The sequence below is a fragment of the Bufo bufo genome, chromosome 2 (genome assembly GCF_905171765.1).
Source record: "Bufo bufo chromosome 2, aBufBuf1.1, whole genome shotgun sequence".
Classification (NCBI taxonomy): domain Eukaryota; kingdom Metazoa; phylum Chordata; class Amphibia; order Anura; family Bufonidae; genus Bufo; species Bufo bufo.
In genome coordinates this window covers 558,927,663-558,951,548 of record NC_053390.1, presented here as the reverse complement: position 1 = coordinate 558,951,548, position 23,886 = coordinate 558,927,663, and the positions used below count along the sequence as shown (strand labels likewise).

Below are 23,886 nucleotides of genomic sequence, written 5' to 3'. Positions count from 1 at the left end.
CTTCCCTCAGGCCAGTTTTATAGGAAGCCAGTTAGGCTACCAATATGTTGTTGGAGTGTGAGAAGCAACACTGATACCTAGAGGAAATCTACACATGTGAGGGAACATACAAACTCCATTCAAATATTGTCCTTGGTCACATCTGAACCCATGACCCCATTGCCACGAAGCAATATCACTAAACTACTGAGTCACTGTTCTATATATGAGCTTATAAGCACATGCTTTCATTATGTACCTTGATCTGCTATATCAGTGTTTCTTTGACTTCGTCCAATGGCAGATGCAGTTGGATTGATCATGCTTTTTTTAGGTGGAACGGTCTTCTTTGCAGGGGCCTTCATTTGTTTTTGAAGTTTAGCAATGCTATTTCTCATATCAGATAGTGAACTATCAACATAGTAAGTCAGATTTGACAAGACTGTTTCCATTTTTATTTCTACTAAGGAACGAATTAGCTCCTCAAAACCTTTCTGTAAATGTGTAATATTTGGCTGGGCAGCTTTAATTAATTGGGGCGCACTGTTATTGAATTTCTTAACAGTGATGAAAATGCTTTGACACAAGGCTTTTGCCTCATAGGCTGTTTTATTTAGTTGTGGTATACTTGATGACATTCGTACTGTTTTAAACTCAAGGGCCTTAACTCTTATGTTTACATCTTGTTGGAAGTTGCCTTTTGAGATCACCTCATCCTTTTTATTCTTTGGAGAAGTTGTAGGGTTAGTGAGGAGTATATTTACTTGGGACTCTATACTTTGCACCCGTGTTTGGCAGCTGTTTGCCTTAGTTTCTGAAAGTTGCAGTTTTTCCTCCATGTAGGTCATGTTTAATTGATTTTGCTCTAATCTGATTTGCATGGCATTTATCTTTTGAGAAAGCTCAACATAAGTCAACAAGTTGATGTTATTTTCATTTGACACCTTGGTATAATGTACATCCTGTTGACTTGATCCTGATTCTTTGACCAGGTTCTGCAAGGTATTGTTTAACTGTGGAATGGCCAACATTATCTTTTTCAGTTTCTCATTTGTTGCATTATAGTAAAGTTCAGCTACATTTTCCATGTCAGATATGGTTGATGTCATAACAAAATTATCATGGATAGAATCAACAGCATTATTTATTACATCCATAGTGCTGTTAAGGCCATCTTCAACTTCCATGAGGCACTCACTAAGACGCCTTTCAAAAATCTGTTCTCGAGCTTCTGCCTTGCTGTGAAGTTCTTCCTGACCTTTAGCAAGTTCTTGCATTCTAGAGCCTAGGTCCTTGAGGAATTCTGTTATATTCTTAATCTGGTTGTTGACTTCCCCTATATCAGTCTTATGTTCATATTCAGTTGTCATACTAAATGGTGCCCCTCGTTCTATTAATGGTTGCAGTATGTCCATGTCATAACACAAATCGCTTATTTGCTCATTCATTTTATCAATCTTGTCATCCAGAGGAAGGACCACATCAGATACAGTTTTGTTTAAGACATGCATAGTCTCTTCAGCTCCCTTTAACTGCTTCTGGAAATCATTCTTGCAAGTTGAAAATCTGTCTTCACAGGCTTTCTCAATCGATTGCCTCTGAAAATCCAACATTATTGTAAGATTATTGATTTTGCCATCTTGTGAATTAATATCATCAAACAGTGTAAGCATCATTACATTCTGCTTTTTCAATCTTTCTTGCAAAATAATAAGATATTCAGTTATGTTATCATTCATGGAATTACTTTCTACTGAGACTGTTGGCTCCTTTGTATGTTCCTCAGTTAACATTTGACTATGAATTTCTCTTATTTTGCTTAGCGTGCTATTCAATGACTCAAAATAATCCCTGTTTCGTGATTTCTCATGTTCTAATTCCTTTTCTAGTGCCAAATGCTTTGCCTCCATTTCTTTAAAAGACGTTGTACAAACAAAAGCTGTATTTTTTAAAGTCTCAATTCGATTCTTGAGTTCTACCACATCGTCCATCGTTGCCTTGCTCTCTTCTTCTTGTGCACACTTCTTATGAGTAGAAATTATTGTATCATTCAATGTTTTCACAAATTCCTTGGTCCTTTCAATGTCGAGAGACATTTCAGACATACTTTTATACAGTTGAGCTACTGTTTCCTTCATGTCTTCCTGCAGCACTGTCAGCTGATCCTTAACTATTTCTTTGATTAGGTCAGTAAAACTTTTCGATTTCAAATCTAAAATAAAAGAAGATAAAGGAAAATATTTAAAGAAGACCTCTTTCCATGAAATTCAGTGCAATCGTAGAGAGCATGCTATAGAGAAGGAGCTGCTAAGCAGATTGATTTATAGTTTTATGGAAAAAGATTCAGCAAATCTAGTCATTTATTTAAATCTCTGTTCTCTCCGAGTTCAGTTGCCCAAGTGGGAGGACTTATCAGATAGATAGTTATGTATACACATTAATACAGAATAGGATGTTAATCAATGAAAAGACCGCCCATTTGGCTACTGAGCTCAGAAACAGCAGATATTTCATGTATACATTACAAATTTTACTGCATCTTTCCCCATAAAACTATACAGTTGCAAGTAAAAGTATGTGAACACTTTGGAATGATATGGATTTCTGCACAAATTGGTCATAAAATGTGATCTGATCTCCATCTAAGTCACAACAATAGACAATCACATTCTGCTTAAACTAATAACACACAAAGAATTAAATATTACCATGTTTTTATTGAACACACCATGTAAACATTCACAGTGCAGGTGGAAAAAGTATGTGAACCCCTAGACTAATGACATCTCCAAGAGCTAATTGGAGTGAGGTGTCAGCCAACTGGAGTCCAATCAATGAGATGAGATTGGAGGTGTTGGTTACAGCTGCCCTGCCCTATAACAAACACACACCAGTTCTGGGTTTGCTTTTCACAAGAAGCATTGGCTGATGTGAATGATGCCTCACACAAAAGAGCTCTCAGAAGACCTACGATTAAGAATTGTTGACTTCCATAAAGCTGGAAAGGGTTATAAAAGTATCTCCAAAAGCCTTGCTGTTCATCAGTCCACGGTAAGACAAATTGTCTATAAATGGAGAAAGTTCAGCACTGCTGCTACTCTCCCTAGGAGTGGCCGTCCTGTAAAGATGACTGCAAGAGCACAGCACAGACTGCTCAATGAGGTGAAGAAGAATCCTAGAGTGTCAGCTAAAGACTTACAAAAGTCTCTGGCATATGCTAACATCCCTGTTAGCGAATCTACGATACGTAAAACACTAAACAAGAATGGATTTCATGGAAGGATACCACAGAGGAAGCCACCGCTGTCCAAAAAAACCTATTGCTGCACGTTTACAGTTTGCACAAGAGCACCTGGATGTTCCATAGCAGTACTGGCAAAATACTCTGTGGACAGATGAAACCAAAGTTGAGTTGTTTGGAAGAAACACACAACACTATGTGTGGAGAAAAAGAGGCACAGCACACCAACATCAAAACCTCATCCCAACTGTGAAGTATGGTGGTGGGGGCATCATGGTTTGGGGCTGCTTTGCTGCGTCAGGGCCTGGAAGGATTGCTATCATTCATTTCTATGGGGTCTGCGTTGCATGAAAAACACAGAATATAGAACATGCTGCGATTTTCACTCAATGCACAAGTGATGCGTGAAAATCACCACTCATCTGAACAGCCCCATTGAAGTGAATGGGTCCGGATTCAGTGCAGGTGCAATGAGTTCACCTCACGCATTGCACCCACAAGGAATTCTTGCCCATGTAAAAGGGGCCTATGGGGCCAGGTCTGGTAAAAAAAAGCTGAATATAGAACATTCTACGTTTTTCACACAATGCAGAACTGATGCATGAAGAAAAACACTCATGTACACAGACCCATTGAAATGAATGGATCAGGATTCAGTGCGTGTGCTATGCGTTCATGTCATGCATTGCACCCGCATGGAAAACTCGCTTGTGTGAAAGGGGCCGAAAGGTGTTAACCCCTTTGCAACCTCAAAGTCCGCAATTTAAAGATAGCACCTGCTCGTGTGTGCAGCAGGCACCCATGGTGGATGTATGCAATCGACTATAAGGCTGATACATTTAACCCCTGAAATGTCATAGTCAATTGGCATTTGAGAGTTCGTGAAGCGGGAGCCGCATGCTCGCGCTCCCGTAACAGCGTTCCTCAGGTGAGATCAGGGAACCTGTTACATTAGCATAATAGTTGGAAGCCTAAAGCCGGCTTCGGTACAGTAGCTATTACTAGTATAGACCAATACAGGCCAGCAGGTGGCAGCACTGTACTGTTATATTATAAATGAAGTGTTCTATGATGGCTATATACTCATAACAGAACACAATGGGCAATCTAATGATTGCCAGTTATAGTCACCCAGGGTGACTTAAAAAAAAGTTAAAAAGTTTTAAAAAATATAAAAAATAAAATCTAAAAGTTCAAATCTCCCCCCTTTCCCCAAAATCAAAATCAAAATAAATTACCAATAAAAAGTATACACATAATAAACATCGCCACATGCAAAAATGCCTGTACTATTAAAATATAGCAATATTAGTCCCATATGGCGAATGGCGTAATGCAGGAATGCCCAACCTACGGCCCTCCAGCTGTTGCAAAACTGTAAGTTCCATTATGCCGGACAGCCTACAACTATCAGGGCATGCTGGAAGTTGCACTTTTGCAACAGCTGAAGGACTGAAGGTTGGGCATCCTTAGTGTAATGGAAAAAAAATTAAAATGGTCAATTCGCCATTTTTGTCACTTCATCTCCCCCCAAAAATTGTATAAAATCTGATAAAAAAGTCACACACACTTCAAACAGTATCATTAAAAAGTTAAGATTGACCCGCTAAAAATTAGTCCTAACTCATATAAATAACTACAAAAAATGTATAGGGGTCAGAATATGTTGATGAAAAACTAAATTCTTTTTCAAAGTTTTTATTTTTTTCAGTATTAAAACGTAAGAAAATGTGTGGTATAATTGTAATTATACTGACCTGGAGAATGGAGGCAAAAGGATAATTTTACTGCATAGTGAATGCCGTAAAAAAAAAAAAAAAAGTAAAATAAAAAAAAATGCTGAATTGCGTCTTTTTTTCCCCAATTTCACCCGATTTAGAATTTTTTCCCCGCTTACAGCTAGTTTTTATGCAACCATAAATTGTGCCATTAGAAAGTACATCTTTTCCTGCAAAAAATAAGCCATCATATGGCTACATGAACAGAAAAATAAAAAAGTTATCACTCTGGGAAAGCGGGGAATGAAAAACAAAAATGCAAAAAAAGAAAATCGCAAGGTCCTTAAATGGTTGCGTCAAGGTTAATATAAAAAAATATTAAATCACACAACATATAGTATATGACAAATTATATCCACACTTCTCCCCATTCATTGCACCACTTATTCTGCTAGATTCTATTCAGGCTGGCAGCTCAGGGGGCATGTACTTTTTGCTTTACATTTTCCCTGTAACCGCCACAGGTTCTAACAGAAGTTATGGCTGGTGGCATTTGAAGACTAAAACTGAGAAGTAAAGAAAAGAACAAACAGGAGGTAGCGCTGTACAGATACATTTTATTGACTGGCTCAGTGGCTATACTAATGGGGTCATTTATCAAACTGGTGCAAAGTAGAACTGGCTTAGTTGTCCATAGCAACCAATCAGATTCCAGCTTTCATTTTTTCACAACTCCTTTGGAAAATGAAAGGTGGAATCTGATTGGTTACTATGGGAAACTAAGACAGTTCTACTTTACACCATTTTAATAACTGACCTCTTAAATTTTAGTTACATGCAATTACAAAAGAATTCAGATCCAGGTCCTGGTTTGAAAAACGTAGAATATTTTTTGTGACACAAACCCTTTTACTGTCATTTCACTTCACAGGCTGATAAATTTGGTCTATTTTTTGGTCTCATCACCTATTGCTTGGCTTACTATCAGTATCTGATTGGTGAGGGTCTGACACCCAGGATCCCCACCAATCAGCTGTTTTGAAAAGGCAGTGGTGCTCCTGTGAGCTTCGCGGCCTTCTCGCAGTTTACCAAGCACAGCACCGTACATTGCAGCCCCATTCACTTGTTATCAATGAATGTGACATCACTGGCCTAGGAAAAGAAGAGAGAAGGCCGTGGCGCTCACAGGAACAGCTGATCATTGGGGGTCCCGGGTGTTGGATCTCCACCAATCAGATACCGAAGACCTATCTAGTATGACACTGCAGTAGCTACAAATCAGAAGCAGGTCTAGATCTTTAGGTGCCCAAGGCAGAAGTTTCAGTATGCACAAACACAGACTTGTTGCTTATTCTATCAAGGAATTCCCTCTAGAAGGAGGATCTTATTACTTATTTTAGCTGCAGGTCACGTAGCAAAAGTCTATTTCTTTTTGACTAATGCTGTTCCCACACCAATGAGCACAATGAGCACTTTAATGCAGGTAAAGCATACATTGGCTCGCTGGCCACCATTACTTACAGCATTATCTGCACTTTGACACAGTGTCTGACTAGCTATAGAAAGAACTTTGAAGGCTGATTTTATTTTATTTTTAATTCATAATTTATGCCCCCTCCTCATTGAGGCCCTAGGTGGCCACTTGTCCTCCGTTTCTCTATTGTGCTGGCCCAGTAAACTGCAGGAGAAATTTCATTTTAAAATCAACAATCCTGAATTTGAGATAAACATTGTTTTGACGTTTTTTCCATCATAGAAAAAAATACTAAAACATATGATTTACTTGAAGTGGTTTGATGCACATTTACCTTTAAGGACTGATGGCAGATTTTTCTCCTTATCTGCTTCGTTGATTTTCTCTTCCAGAGAATACAGTGTTCTGTGCACATTGCTCAAGCTTGATGAGATATTTTCAGCATTCCTTTGGAGAAGAATTAGCTTCATTTCTTGGTTGTAAATCTGTTCAGTCAGTTTTTGCTGCAGTGCTTCATATCATGTTGTAGAACAATAAAACAAAAGCTATTAGTTTAATGTGATGGATCTAAAAACTCTCACAGAATCAATTGACATCAATTCTCTGGCTTTATCTTTATCTCTTTAGAGGGACTTTTGCTATATTGTTTGTGCAAAAATAAGTGACTGATGATGGGCTCCGACAAGGAAATAGGATTTTTGAAGACACTTTCACTTAAAGGGGTTGTCCGGGTTCAGAGCTGAACCCGGACATACCCTTTTTTTCACCCAAACAACCCCCCTGAGGCTAGCATCGGAGCATCGCATGCTCCGATGCGCTCCCGTGCCCTGCACTAAATTGCGCAGGGCACAGGCTTTTTTGTTTTTAATAACACACTGCCGGGCGGTAACTTCCGCCCTGCAGTGTGTTCGGTGACGTCACCAGCTCTGAGGGGCGGGCTTTAGCTCTGCCCTAGCCGTTTTACTGGCTAGGGCAGAGCTAAATCCCGCCCATCAGTGCCGGTGACGTCACCGGGGTTCCTGTCAGCCCCATGGAGAGCCCCGGTACGTCACCGGAACTCCTAAAAATGCCTTTGCTCTGCGCAATTTAGTGCAGGGAAAAGGAGAGCATCGGAGCATGAACTGCTCCGATGCTCATGTCAGGGGGGCTGCCGGGGTGAAAATGGCGGGATGTCCGGGTTCAGCTCTGAACCCGGACAACCCCTTTAAATTATTGCTAACTACTATAAAAAAAAAAAATCATAGTAAGCAAAGGCACAAAAGCTAGCTAGGACTAATTTGTCAAAACAGTCTCTCTGAAAAAATGTCTGATTTTCAAGGCCATGCGTCCCACAGATGGAGCTCCAATAGCTGATATGGGGAACTTAGAAAGAGGGAGCCAAGCTCAAGTTGGTGCTGCTTTGACTGACATGGCCAGGCAGTGAAGACGTACTCACTCCTGGCCCTGAAGTCTTGCAGGAGCATGTTCAACACACGTGCTGTACAGGGATGGAGCTCTAGTTGCTTCAGGAAATAATGACCATGGTAGAAGAAGGAGGCTACCTCTGTCACTCTTATGTGACATGACTGGGGGTTGCCTCTGGGTGAACGTGGAAGATGGTATTTTAGAAAAGGGTCAAAGGGCTACCATGGCTATAAGGTTCAGTTTATTACTGACAGTCAATTATCCCTTGGAATACTCAGTGTACCAATGCTTTTTTATAAAAGATGAGAAGTCCCCTAGCCGGACTAAAGAAAATGAATTAAAAACATTTTGATGAAATCAATGAAAAAACTAAAAAGTTATGGACCTTTGACTGTGGAAGTATGAAAAAGAATTAAATTCCTGTTGTCAAATAAGGCCCATTCTTTAAGGGGTTAAATCCGCTGCCCTCTAATGATAATGTGATGACTGTTGGATCTGTCATCTCATTATACAGCAAAGCAGACAAGTGAGCCACATGAAACAGAAAAAAATCTGTCTATTTTGTTTGTTTTAGTGACTATTGTAAACATTTTAATATTTCAAGATACAGATTGTCCTATTTAAAAACACCAAGAAAAACAACAAAAATTTTGAAAAATATGGTTATAATAAACACTTTATTAAAATAATTGGAATTTTCTGATGATACACTCCTTTAATAGTACTTCAATGAAGGTTAAATCATTTACTATGTAAGTAGACAAATTAAAGCTTTGATTAATTTTGTTTTCAGCTCTTTATATATTTGAAAATGTATTTTCATTTGTTTGTTTTTTTCCATGAATGGACAGGTCAAAATAAGAAATATCTTAATTATATCTTAATTGTAATATATCTTATAAGAGAGAGAATCTGCTTCCTTCTACACTTATCGGGCTCATCACCTGTTCCCCCTCCTCTTCACTAACTCTCAATTCACTGCACAGATCAGTCTTTAGCGAAGGGCTGCCTGCTCACTGAAGAATCAGATTACGTAGAATTCTATGGAGAGGGGGGTGAAGGAGGAGAAGGGATGGGCTGCTGGAGACACACAAACACAGAAACTGCTGCTTGCTAGTAAGTGATTTACTGTCTTAACCAACTTCCAGATAACTGGTTAGTTCTATTGGGTAATATACTTCATTACTGATGCTGCTTCTGAGGGTGTGCTATATGGAGTTAGAGAGTAGATTTTTCAGTTTTTCCATGTTCTGTATATGAAAAGACTTGTTCCCAGCTAGCCTCCAACCATTCGCTCAGAAATGTCATAAAATGGCTAGAAATTATGTATAATGGATACCATGACTTTCCGCTTATTAAGTATTAATTATTGTAGTGTATTTTGGTTTGAACAATTTTTTGACCATTATGATTTATAATTAGAGATGACAGGATTTTTCACAAATTTGATTCTCTATTAGTGACAAATTACATTAATAAACAGCTATTTCCTGGGTGAAGAGAGCCTTTATAGTGGTGTAGAACACTGTGCCTTGCAGTAACACGCATGGGGAGTCTGCTTTGGTAGTGAAATAATACTGTGAGTCAGTATGACATGCAGATGACAGGCGTCACTCTTAGAATCACTGCACACTTCACTTACTTGGGCAGTCATGGGGCCAAAACTGACCACATAACTCAAGTATGAACTCAGCCTTACAGGTCGATGTTAGTGCTAAGAAGAAGCGCACTCCTTTTACACCGTCGTCAACTGATTCCACACAGATGTATACAGAACCTGTTCTATTAAACGCTTATACAAGTAGAGCCCCCCCCCCGACAGAGTGGAGAGGGTGTCAGCAGTAAATTAGTGTTGACGTCACTAATTAATTTGCCCTTCCTCTGATCCGTCAGAACAATTACCCACAAAAACGGATCCTGTCTGTGGAGCATACGCCTTCACTCGGTCAGCATTTGCTCAATAATCCATCAGTATTGCTAATTAGTGATGACCGGCAGGGGCAATATTCGAATTTGCAATATTTCGCAAATATTTTGTAGAATATTCGTAGAATATTCACAAATTCAAATATTCGCTATATTTAAAATTATTATTTTTTTACTCGAAAATCAGCAAGGTAATGATCGCATAATCTGCTTATATTACACGATCAATACAGGCGTGGGTCAAAAATGAATATATAGCACTATAGAATATAGTGCTATATATTCATTTTTAGAATATTCGTCATGATTCCTCCCTACTTCTTGCTTGTGGGCCAAAGAGTCATTGGCCCAAAAGAAATTTAAGCAGGGAGGAATCATGACTTCAGATGGAAAAAATGATGAATATTCTAAAAAACGAATATATAGCACTATATTGAATATAGTGCTATATATTAGTTTTTTAAAATATTCAACATTTCTTTCCATCTGAAGTCATGATTCCTCCCTGCTTAAATTGCTTTTGGGACAATGACTGAGGTGGCATTGGTGGGTGGAAATCCTGGCTGATCCACGCCTGATTCATCTTGACAATTGAGAGTAGCGCCTCTTTTAGACTGAACAACGCACATCTACCTGGGACTTCTGAGTAGAGTACTTATGTAGCTGGTTCCTACACTGCCCTGAAAATTGTAGGCTTAGGTAAGTCCAAGAGAGGCGGTATATTAGTGTTAGGGACCCATCTGCGGAAGCCACCTTGACGCCTGGTAGATGGGCCCGACACACGTTTGATCAAATATGTGCGCTAAGAGCTTCTATTGACTCATTTATAGTAGGTATGATACCACTTTTATCTAGAATGATTCCCATTTCTTAGCTCTATTGTTTGTATGTATAATGGTGTGCAGCCATTTTCGTTTTTATCAATCATGTTTGCTTGATGGATATGCACCTGTGATTCTGGTGACCTGTGATTCTGAATGTTCTAGTCTAAATTTTTTTACTATAGTAGGCATGATACCACTTTTATTTAGCCACTAAACACTTTCAACACATATAACTGCAGAAGTGAACTGAGAATATATTTTTCATTTTGTACTGAAATAGGCCGCTTTCACCACAAATAACTCCAACAGTGAAATGCGCATATATTTTTCCTTTTGTACTGAAATAGGCCACTAAACACTTTCAACACATATAACTGTAGAAGTGAACTGAGAATAGATTTTTCTTTTTGTACTGAAATACGCCACTAAACACTTTCACCACATATAACTGCAGAAGTGAACTAAATATATATTTTTCTTTTTCCACAGATATAAGCCACTAAAGGCTTTTCAACATAGCACTTGCACCCCAAGAACAAATTGCTGAAATGACAGAGCTGTATAATGGCTATTTGGATCCCAAAATAATCCTCTCCTGCACTTGTAAATCACTTTTCTAGCACTGTCCCTAGCGCCTTCTGACATCTCTCCCTGCACTAAGATGCTGTGAAATGATTCCTCCCTATCCTTTCCCTGCACTTATAAATCGTTTTTTCCGTTTTTTTTGTCATAATGATGTTTTTCCTATTGCTGTTCCTAGCGCCTTCTCACGTCTGTTTCTGCACTCCGAAAGCTGGAAAATGTCTGAATCCAAGATGGCCACCATATTTATAGGGCTGTGACATCACAGGGCTGGCTGCTGATTGACTGCATGCATGGCATTATGGGCCATCCCGCCCCATGTCCTCACACGTGTAGCCGCCATTTTAGCACCATTTTAGGAAAATGCAATTAATTACCACGAAGCTCGAAGAAATTCACATTCGTTGCTAATTGAATTTATCTGAAATTCGGATCTAATTCCACTTCGTCAGCTTCGATTCGCTCTCTATTTATAATGTCTTGATAGTGGCTTTTTTTTTTGTGATAAGACATATGTATTGTATTTTCTCATCTGGCTGTTACTAAGGCAAGATGAGACACAGTCCTGACCACCAGCAGGCCGGGAAACAGCATAGAGGTTAATCGCTCGCTGTTTCAGTAGCTCCCTAATGCAGAAACAGCATAGCTTGCTGTGCTACGTTGTTTCTGTAGCGCCTATGCACCGCAATGGGAGCTACTGAAACAGCGAGCGCTAGCGTGCTGGTGGTCGGGACTGTGTATCATCTTGCCTTAGTAACGGTGAGATGAGAAAACCTCATACATTTGCTTGCGTAGAGGCCATCGCTGCCATCTTGTTTAAAGAAACTGCGTGAAATCTCAGTGATTACGTCACCGTGCCTGGCCTGCATGATCAATTCATCACGTCACTGCCCAAGATTCTTGCACGGTCTTCAATCTAGATGGCCATGACAGCCTCTTCGCGAGCAAATGGATGAGGTGAGTATTTTTTTTTTTTTTACACAAATTAACCCCTGAAAGGCCTTAATTTTAATGTCAGATGCTGCAATCAGTGATGAACGTGGCATCTGAAGGGTTCAATGAATGGGGGGTGGGGCAGTGCCATCGGCGTTGTTCCCCGTCATTGCGCCTGCTACAGGGTTAGCACTCCAGCTCTCAACTCAAATTTCTTAACTCATCATGTTATCTTGAGACAAAAGCCATTGAAAAGCAATTGAAGGTGTTTGCTTAGATTAGATAACACAACTTAGAAATCTCAGAAAACAGAAGTGTTAACCCTACTCCATCTGTACATACAATGGAATGTGATTCGTGACAAATCAAATATCTTTGTGAAATTCGGCAAAGCAGCCAAATCGAATTTTAGATAACTTCGCTAATCACTAATGATCGGTCTTCAATACTGTTAGGCCAGTAAATCCCTATAGCCAACTCTGTTACACTTTTATTAAAATATATATTATATTTCCATAGCATATAAACATCATTAAAAGATTTACCTGGGTCATACGCTGAAGTTCTCTTATCTTCAGGATCTACCTCATTAATGGCAAGGCTGCTTTCTGCCTGGTTCCGATGTACCTGTTTTTGAAGCTGTGGAGCTGAAACCAAAGTAGTAAGGTTGCACTTATATTGCTGTTTATTTCTGTTGATGTTATTCTATACCAAGAAACATGAATTACTTAAATCATTATAAGCTTGCGCCAAAGGCCCCCATACCCCCTGCATCTACCATGTGTCATTTAGAATATTGGCATCTTCTTAGGTTGCAGAGGAGCCTTTGGGCTTAACAGAGTACAATGTATGGCAATAATAAATGTCAGTTGAGTATAGAACAGTATCATGAGTGTAGACAATATAGGGACATTATGTGGGAAAAGCATTTAACAATACTACTGTACACCTTAGTATAGCATATAGCAATAATCTATGTGTGTGTACTGTATAGCAGTATTACTTGTGTGTATGTTATATAGCAGTATTTTATGTGTGTGTACTTATGTGGGTGTAGTGCCAAAAAAATCTTGCACATGGCATCCTAAAGCTTTATGGGCCCTTTACACGGGACAACAATTGAAACAATCATCGCTAATAGTGTTGGGTGAGCATGCTCGGCCGAACACCAGTTCGGCTCGAGCATCGCGGTGTTCGGACGAATATCACGTGTTCTCGAGTCAGTGTATTTAAATCTAATTTAGCATTTATTTCTAAAAAGTTTCTGGCAGGATTCAAACTCACAACCTTCTACATTATAGCCAAGAATGTTAACCACTACACTATAGAGCTGCATAGCCAGGTACTAAAAGAAAAAACAATATAAGACTTCTGCTGTATAGGAATACTTACTACTAGTGAGTATTCCTATATAGCAGAAGTCTAATATTTCTTTTTTTTTTTTTTACATAACTGGCCATGCAGCTCTATAGTGTAGTAGCTGTTATGTAGAATGTTAGCACATTCTTGGCTATAATGTAGAAGATTGAGAGTTTAAATTCCTTCAGAAATTGAGGCTAAATAAAAAAATTTTAGTTTTTAGCCATAATATATTTACATATATTATTATATGTTTAGAATATATAATATATTATAATATATGTAAATATATTATGGCTAAAACATCAGTAGTAGTTTCCTACATATTATGCATTCATATAAATCAGAAGTATGATTATATATATATATATATATATATATACAGTACAGACCAAAAGTTTGGACACACCTTCTTATTCAAAGAGTTTTCTTTATTTTCATGACTATGAAGGCATCAAAACTATGAATTAACACATGTGGAATTATATACATAACAAACAAGTGTGAAACAACTGAAAATATGTCATATTCTAGGTTCTTTAAAGTAGCTACCTTTTGCTTTGATTACTGCTTTGCACACTCTTGGCATTCTCTTGATGAGCTTCAAGAGGTAGTCCCCTGAAATGGTCTTCCAACAGTCTTGAAGGAGTTCCCAGAGATGCTTAGCACTTGTTGGCCCTTTTGCCTTCACTCTGCGGTCCAGCTCACCCCAAACCATCTCAATTGGGTTCAGGTCCGGTGACTGTGGAGGCCAGGTCATCTGGAGCAGCACCCTATCACTCTCCTTCATGGTCAAATAGCCCTTACTTTCAAAGTTTTCTCAATTTTTCGGCTGACTGACTGACCTTCATTTCTTAAAGTAATGATGGCCACTCGTTTTTCTTTACTTAGCTGCTTTTTTCTTGCCATAATACAAATTCTAACAGTCTATTCAGTAGGACTATCAGCTGTGTATCCACCTGACTTCTCCTCAACGCAACTGATGGTCCCAACCCCATTTATAAGGCAAGAAATCCCACTTATTAAACCTGACAGGGCACACCTGGGAAGTGAAAACCATTTCAGGGGATTACCTCTGCAAAGCAGTAATCAAAGCATAAGGTGGCTACTTTGAAGAACCTAGAATATGACATAATTTCAGTTGTTTCACACTTGTTTGTTAATTCCACATGTGTTAATTCATAGTTTTGATGCCTTCATAGTCATGAAAATAAAGAAAACTCTTTGAATGAGAAGGTGTGTCCAAACTTTTGGTCTGTACTGTATATATATATATATATATATATATATATATATTTTACAACTACTAAAAATATATAAATGTAATTTAACCTCTATTTCTGTAAAGTTTCTGACGGGATTCAAACTCACAACCTTCTACATTACAGCCAATAATGTTAACCACTACACTATAGAGCTGCATAGCCAGTTGCTTAAAAAAATAAATAATAATATGAAATGTCTGCTGTATAGGCATACTCACTAGTAGTAAGTATTCCTATATAGCAGAAGTCTCATATTTTTTTCTACTCAAGCACCAGAGCACACGAGCACTTTGGTGCTCGACCAACACTAATCGCTAACCGACATTTCTATTAACAATGATCTTGCCATGTAAATGCACCACAGACTACCCAATGAATGAGCAAAACACTTGTTCATTGGGTAATTGTATCTTATGTGCAGCACAGTGGCAGATTGTGCTGTGTAAACACGATCTGCTGCCGAGAAACAAATGAGACAATATGGGGAAAAGCAATGGCATTAGCGATCGCTCCTCCCCATACTGTGGTGGAGCTGGAGGAGATCGGGGCATGTAAATGCAGCGGTCTCCTCCGCTAGCAATAAGCAGATTGTCGCAAAGGAACTCTTACTTCCCGACAATCTGCTAGATCGTCGTCCCGTGTAAAGGGACCCTAAGGCTCTACCCATTTACATATAATGCATATTTGGGCATCAAGTATTTGTGCATACAGTATCAACTATCTATCTATCTATCTATCTATCTATCAATCTATCATATATCTATCTATCATATATCTATCTATCTATCTATCTATCTATCTATCTATTTATCATATATCTATCTATCAATCTATCATATATCTATCTATCATATATCTATCTATCTATCTATCTATCTATCTATCTATCATATATCTATCTATCTATCTATCTAGTATGTTCTGCACAACTTTGAAGGTTGCTGTCCCTGCCATTGCAGAGTTTACAATTTGGTAGAATAGAGACATCTGGTGGTTATGCAAGTGCATGCAGTATGCATTAAAATTGATTTACTGCTTTTAATGTTATTATTACTCCTCGACACACAGATCTTCTGATTGTTTCTAGATTTATACAATATATATTAGCATAGGTAAAAGCATAACATAAAGTTAGTCCAAACCTGTTACTTTGCACTGGTCTCCACTATACCCTGGGCAGCATTTCCACTCCAATGATGTCAGTATTTTATGTTTCAGTCTATACACAGGCTGCAAAATCACTCGACTCCTGAATGAATATAAAAAAAATACTGAATTTGGGAGACAAAAGTATTCTTAAAGGGAATCTGTCATTATCTGTATGCTGACCTCACTGAGGGCAGCATAAAATAGTGACAGAAATGCTGATTTCAGCGGTGTGTCACTCATGAGCTAAAAGTAAGTGGTTGCTGAGAACCAGCATCATAATCATTACAGCCCAGGCCTTGAAAGGAGTCAAATCTACCTGAGAAGAGTCATGGTTATTCATAATCTCCTGCACTCTCACCCATCGTATGAAGATACCCCAATGTATCCCATTTTTTGCTATGGGACGAATATACAGTACAGACCAAAAGTTTGGACACACCTTCTCATTCAAAGAGTTTTCTTTATTTTCATGACTATGAAGACATCAAAACTATGAATTAACACATGTGGAATTATATACATAACAAACAAGTGTGAAACAACTGAAAATATGTCATATTCTAGGTTTTTCAAAGTAGCCACCTTTTGCTTTGATTACTGCTTTGCACACTCTTGGCATTCTCTTGATGAGCTTCAAGAGGTAGTCCCCTGAAATGGTCTTCCAACAGTCTTGAAGGAGTTCCCAGAGATGCTTAGCACTTGTTGGCCCTTTTGCCTTCACTCTGCGGTCCAGCGCACCCCAAACCATCTCGATTGGGTTCAGGTCCGGTGACTGTGGAGGCCAGGTCATCTGGCGCAGCACCCCATTACTCTCCTTCATGGTCAAATAGCCCTTACTTTCAAAGTTTTCCCAATTTTTCGGCTGACTGACTGACCTTCATTTCTTAAAGTAATGATGGCCACTCGTTTTTCTTTACTTAGCTGCTTTTTTCTTGCCATAATACAAATTCTAACAGTCTATTCAGTAGGACTATCAGCTGTGTATCCACTTGACTTCTCCTCAACGCAACTGATGGTCCCAACCCCATTTATAAGGCAAGAAATCCCACTTATTAAACCTGACAGGGCACACCTGTGAAGTGAAAACCATTTCAGGGGACTACCTCTTGAAGCTCATCAAGAGAATGCCAAGAGTGCGCAAAGCAGTAATCAAAGCAAAAGGTGGCTACTTTGAAGAACCTAGAATATGACATATTTTCAGTTGTTTCACACTTGTTTGTTATGTATATAATTCCACATGTGTTAATTCATAGTTTTGATGCCTTCAGTGTGAATCTACAATTTTCATAGTCATGAAAATAAAGAAAACTCTTTGAATGAGAAGGTAACATAGTAACATAGTAACATAGTACATAAGGCCGAAAAAAGACATTTGTCCATCCAGTTCGGCCTGTCATCCTACAAGTTGATCCAGAGGAAGGCAAAAAAACCCTGTGAGGTAGAAGCCAATTTTCCTCACTTTAGGGGAATAAAAAATTCCTTCCCGACTCCAATCAGGCAATCAGAATAACTCCCTGGATCAACGACCCCTCTCTAGTAGCTATAGCCTGTAATATTATTAAGCTCCAGAAATACATCCAGGCCCCTCTTGAATTCCTTTATTGTACTCACCATCACCACCTCCTCAGGCAGAGAGTTCCAAAGTCTCACTGCTCTTACCGTAAAGAACCCTTTTCTATGTTTGTGTACAAACCTTCTTTCCTCCAAACGCAGAGGATGTCCCCTCGTCACAGTCACAGTCCTGGGGATAAATAGATGATGGGATAGATCTCTGTACTGCCCCCTGATATATTTATACATAGTAATTAGATCTCCCCTCAGTCGTCTTTTTTCTAACGTGAATAACCCTAATTTTGATAATCTTTCAGGGTACTGTAGTTGCCCCATTCCAGTTATTACTTTAGTTGCCCTCCTCTGGACCCTCTCCAGCTCTGCTATGTCTGCCTTGCTTACAGGAGCCCAGAACTGTACACAGTACTCCATGTGTGGTCTGACCAGTGATTTGTAAAGTAGTAGGAATATGTTCTCATCACGGGCATCTATGCCCCTTTTGATGCAACCCATTATCTTATTGGCCTTGGCAGCCGCTGCCTGACACTGTTTTTTGCAGCTTAGTTTGCTGTTTATTAAAATTCCTAGATCCTTTTCCATGTCAGTGTTACCGAGTGTTTTACCATTTAGTATGTACGGGTGACTTGCATTATTCCTTCCCATGTGCATAACTTTACATTTCTCAGTGTTAAACCTCATCTGCCACTTATCTGCCCAAGCCTCCAATCTATCCAGATCCCTCTGTAGTAGTATACTGTCCTCTTCAGTGTTAATTACTTTACACAGTTTAGTGTCATCTGCGAAAATTGATATTTTACTATGCAAGCCTTCTACAAGATCATTAATAAATATATTGAAGAGAATAGGGCCCAATACTGACCCCTGAGGTACTCCACTAGTGACAGTGACCCAATCTGAGTATGTACCGTTAATAACCACCCTCTGTTTTCTATCATTGAGCCAGTTACTTACCCACTTACAGACGTTTTCTCCGAGTCCGAGCATTCTCATTTTATATACTAACCTTTTATGAGGTACAGTGTCAAATGCTTTGGAGAAGTCCAGATACACGACATCCATTGATTCGCCGCTGTCAAGTCTAGTACTTACCTCCTCATAGAAACTGATTAAATTAGTTTGACATGACCGATCCCTCACGAAGCCATGCTGATATGGCGTTATTTGCTTATTTCCCATAAGATGCTCTAACATAGCATCTCTCAGAAAACCTTCAAACAGTTTACCCACAACAGATGTTAAACTTACCGGCCTATAGTTTCCAGGCTCTGTTTTTGGACCCTTTTTGAATATTGGCACCACATTTGCCATGCGCCAATCCTGTGTGTCCAAACTTTTGGTCTGTACTGTATGTCTAATCGTTCATTTTAAGCATACTTTTTAAGTACAATATTTAAAAATACAGTGCCTTATGATATTGCATACTCAAAAAAAAAAAGTTTTTCTGTGTAATGGGAGTCAGTAGGGTGGCAATATGCAAATCTTTGGCACACTTTGGTATATATAGTACTGTACAAATGTTTAGGCAAGAGTGGAAAAAATGCTGCAATCTAGGAATTCTTCCAAAAATATAAGTGTTAATAATTTATAGGAATGAGCGAACTTTACAGGTTCGGCGTTCGGGCAGTGGAGGAATCAGGTTAGGAATCCCATAATAAATCTGTCTGGTTTCCGTTATGCAGGACAAAAAACAAAGTCACTCATAATAGAAACCAAACGGATCCATTATGCTTGTCTGGCTTCCGTTTTGCATTCTGTCATAGAATTTCATTATATTCTGTTATAACGGAATCCATAACAGGATTCCTCCACTGCCTATAAGCCGGACCAAAACCTGTAAAGTTCATGTTCGCTCATCCCTAATACTTTATTTTTATCAATTAACAATATGCAAAGTGATTGAACAAGTTAAATCAAGTCAATATTTGGTGTGACCACCCTTTGCATTCAAAACACCATAAATTCTTGCTATACTTGTATGCAGTTGTTGAAGGAACTCAGCATGGAGGTTGTTTCAAACATCTTGGAGAACTAAGCACAGATCTTCTGTAGGCTTTCTCAAATCCTTCTGTTTCTTCATATAATTCCAGAAAGACTCAATGATATTCAGATCAGGGCTCTTTACATTGAAGACAATTCTTAATGGCATTGGCTGTATATTAGGGGTTGCTGTCCTGCTGCAGAATAAATTGGGAGCCAATCAGATGCCTCCCTAATAATTTTGGCTGATGGATAAGTATCTGCCTACATTTCTCAGCATTGAGGTAACCATTAATCCTAACCACATTGATGACCATAAATGCAATGGTCTGCCAAGAAACACACATCATGATTACTTCCCTTCGACATCAGAACATGTTCAGGAGTTCCATCGGCTCAGAAATGTAAGAAACAACTGGGACCCAGGTTTACCCATCTACCATTGGAGAAGCCTGGCCAGAAAGTCACATCTTCAACGTGGAAACAAGGCCAAATGACTCAACTATGCATAAAAACATAGAAACTGGGGTTCAGAAAAATGGCAGCAGGTGCTTTGAACTGATAAGTCAAAATTTGAAATATTTAGCTGCAACATAAGTCAATTTGTTTGTCAAAGGGCTGGAAAGCGGTGCAATAATTAGTGTCTACACTGAAGCATGGTGGAGGTTCCTTAGAAGTTTAGGGCTGCATTTCAACAAACAGTGTTGGCAATTTGGTCAGGATTATTGGTGTTCTCAATGTTGAGAAATACACGCAGATACTTATCCGTCATGTAATACCATCAGGGAGGGGTTTATTGGCTCCAAATTTATTCTGCAGAAGGACAATGAACTCAAACAAACATCAAATGTCATTAATAACTATGTTCAGCGTAAAGAAGAACAAGGAGTCGTGGAAGTAATGATATGGAACCCAGAGCCCTGATCTCTACATCACCAAGTCTGTCTGGGATTCCATGGAGAGACAGAAGGATTTGAGCAAGTCTACATCCACAGAAGATCTCTGGTTAGTTCTCCGAGATGTTTGGAACACCTTTCCTGCCGAATTCCTTCAAAAACTGTGTGCAAGTGTACCTAGAAGAATTTATGCTTTTTTGAAGGTAAAGGGTGGTCACACCAAATATTGATTTGATTTAGATTTCTCTGTTTTCATTCACTTAGCATTTTGTTAATTGATAAAACTAAACAATTCTATTTTTGAAAACATTCTTACTTTGTGGCATTTTTTCAACAGCTGTCTACAACTTTTGCACAGTTTTGTATAAGCATACATTCTTGTAAAAAAAAAAAAAAAGTGAACTAGTTATCAAATACGTTCATATATTTGAGACATTTCTGACAAACTTTTGGTAACTTTTGACCTATACAAAACCTGCAGCCTAGGCAATATGGTGTACAAAAAGCCAGAGATCTCATTTACACAGCTGGATTAGGAAACTGCAAAAACTATTGTAGCTTAATGCGTGAAAGTTAAACATTGTAAACATGTCCTCTCCAGTTCTTAAGTTAATGTCAAAAGACTCAGGGCGAATTTTTTTATTGCATTTTTATTCATCGCTAACTGAGTTATTTGTAAGCAAATTGATTCAAATCTAATTGAATTCAACCGAATTTTTGACTGTTTTGGTCCAATAAAACCCAAATCGAATTTTGGCAAATCGCTCATCTCTATTTGTTCATGACTTTAATATATGCTGTAAACCAGAGAAATAGCTATCAGGGATCTGATGTGTTCATTATTCTGACTCTCTGCCACTGTGTTTTTAGGAAACTTGTTACCAGAGTCCCTAGGGGGATGTTTTTTAAACCCTGCACTCCTGAATTCTGGTTTTAAAAAGTTAGCAAAATATGACTTTTGTGACTTTTTGGGATTATTCAAGCAACATTTAGTGACATTTTGCATTCTTTATACTGTATTTGTCACAGTCGTTACCTCTGGCTGTGACCTTCTGTCTATGCTCTCGCGCAGCTCCGTTCCTGTGTGTCATTTGTTGTTCTTTATGGGTTTACTCCCCTGTGTTTCATTCTGGAGTTAATCCTCTCTGTCTGCTCCATGGGTGTGGCCTCTCTGCTGCACCCATGGAACCTGTATATAAGGCTGAGGTTTCCTCAGTTCTGTGTCAGCTCTCCTTGTTTGTACTCACTCTCCCATGCTGCTTACCCATGGGATCCCTGGCTGTCTGTCTGTCGGTTTCCTACTTGTTTATTGACATCCTCTTTCCTGTCCTTTTTCCTGTGTTTTGTTATCTGTTCTGCCAGTTATGTTTGTTACCCTGTGTGTATTTATATGTCTCTGTTTAGCAAGCCCTTGCTGCACCTTTCTTTGCAGCAGAGTGCCATGCGCAAGGCCATGCAGTTTACTACTGGTGGAGCAAGTCCTTCTCTGCTCATTGTCACTCCTGTTTCCTTGCTATGTACTCCTGCTTGTGTTATTAGTTGCCCTGTTTGTATTTGCCTGTCTATGTTATGTTTGCCTATGTGCCGTCGGTACCTTCTGGTACCTGTTGTCCATTCGTTCTTGCTGTCACTGTCTAGTTCACGCTCTGGAGTGGACCCTGGCAACTTCCTGCTGCAAAGTCTAACACTACCATCTGGGGCCCTAGTGAATACCAGGAGTTGCTTAGTCACGCCCCTCTGGAGTATTACTAGACAGTGGCGCAGTGGGGGTTTGCTCCCACTGTGCTGACGGTACATAGAGCTCATGTTTTGTCTATGCTGCCTTCCCTGTTTTTTGTTTGTGCAATAAACTCTTGTGTGTCTGTACCTGATTTCCATTTGTTAATTGCTTGACGACGCAGAGGTCTCTCCTGGGACCTCCAACTCATGACAGTATTAGACTGGCAGATAGTCTGCCAGATCATTGCTTAAAATCATTCATATTAACACTCGTTAGCGATGATCTGGCAGTATAATACTGCCGCCAATTACTCGTTTGCTTGTTCATCGATTAATCCAGATTTTTAAACTGGTTAAAAAATTTTCTTTTCCCAGTGTCAGATAGTGCTGTCTAATCACAATCTGCTGCCAGCAAACAACTAGTCAGTATGGGGATGTGCAATGGCATTAGAGATCCCTCGTCCCTATACTGTGAAGTAGACCACTCCACTAGCAAGCAGGTGATTGTCAGGAAGGTACGCTTCCCTCCTGGCAATCACCTGCTGTATCACTGTATGTAATGCAGCCTTTACACTGCTTGGTAAAGTGGGCTTAGTAGCTATTTTAATGAGCCTCACTCCAGATTTATCAATGACACCTTTTCAAAAAGTTGCAAAATAAGTCACAAACTCACTCTAGTAGGGAGGATGCATAGGAAAAATTTTGTATTTTTTCTAGACAAAGCTTAACTTTGGTGCACCAAAGTTAGTCTACTTTCACACTCGCATTTTGGCTTTCCATTTGGATCAGTTTGCATTCTAATGCATTCTGAATGGAAAAGGATCCGCTCAGAATGCATCAGTTTGCATCAGTTCAGTCTCCATTCCGCTTTGGAGACGGACACCAAAACGTTGCTTGGAGCGTTTTGGTGTCCGTCTGATGAAACTGAGCCAAACGGATCCGTCCTGGCACACAATATAAGTCAATGGGGACGGATCCGTTTTCACTGACACAATCTGGCAAAACAGAAAACGGATCCGTCCTCCATTGACTTTCAATGGTGTTCAAGTCTTGGCTATGTTAAAGATAATACAAACGGATCCGTTCTGAGCGGATGCAGACGGTCGTATATTCTGAACGGATCCGTCCATGACGGATCCGTACAAAAAGCAAGTGTGAAAGTAGCCTTAACAAAACACATACAATTTGTTAAATTTGGTGAAATGGCAATGCAGACTCAATCAAAACTGACTTCAAATTTTACCCTAATGATAAATCCCTCCATGTCTCCGAATATACAGTGCTGCCCATAATTATTCATACCCCTGGCAAATTTTGACTTAAAGTTACTTTTATTCAACCAGCAAGTAATTCTTTGACGGGACATGACATAGGTGTCTCCCAAAAGATAATAAGACGATGTACAAGAGGCATTATTGTGGAAAAAATACATTTCTCAGCTTTTATTTACATTTGAGCAAAAAGTGTCCAGTCCAAAATTATTCATACCCTTCTCAGTAATCAATAGAAAAGCCATTATTGACTATTACAGCAATCAAACGCTTTCTATAATTGCAGACCAGCTTTTTGCATGTCTTCACAGGTATTTTTGCCCATTCATCTTTAGCAATGAGCTCCAAATCTTTCAGGTTGAAGGGTCTTCTTGCCATCACCCTGATCTTTATCTCCCTCCACAGATTTTCAATTGGATTCAAGTCTGGACTCTGGCTGGGCCACTCCAAAACGTTAATGTTGTTGTCTGCTAACCATTTCTTCACCACTTTTGCTTTGTGTTTTGGGTCATTGTCATGCTGAAATGTCCACTGGTGCCCAAGGCCAAGTTTCTGTGCAGACTGCCTGATGTTGTCGTTGAGAATCCTCATGTATTG

At 39.2% G+C, this 23,886-nt stretch overlaps 1 protein-coding gene across 1 annotated transcript in view; it reads right to left on the bottom strand.

The window, feature by feature from the left end:
* Window positions 1-23,886, bottom strand: part of MMRN1 (multimerin 1) — a 189,878-nt gene that overhangs the window by 23,767 nt on the left and 142,225 nt on the right. The window contains exons 3-6 of the mRNA XM_040418156.1: window positions 15,848-15,954; window positions 12,627-12,728; window positions 6,747-6,923; window positions 239-2,191 (exon numbers count right to left, since the gene is read on the bottom strand). Of these exons, the coding sequence (XP_040274090.1) occupies window positions 239-2,191; window positions 6,747-6,923; window positions 12,627-12,728; window positions 15,848-15,954 (2,339 nt within the window). The remainder of the gene's footprint in view (window positions 1-238; window positions 2,192-6,746; window positions 6,924-12,626; window positions 12,729-15,847; window positions 15,955-23,886) is intronic.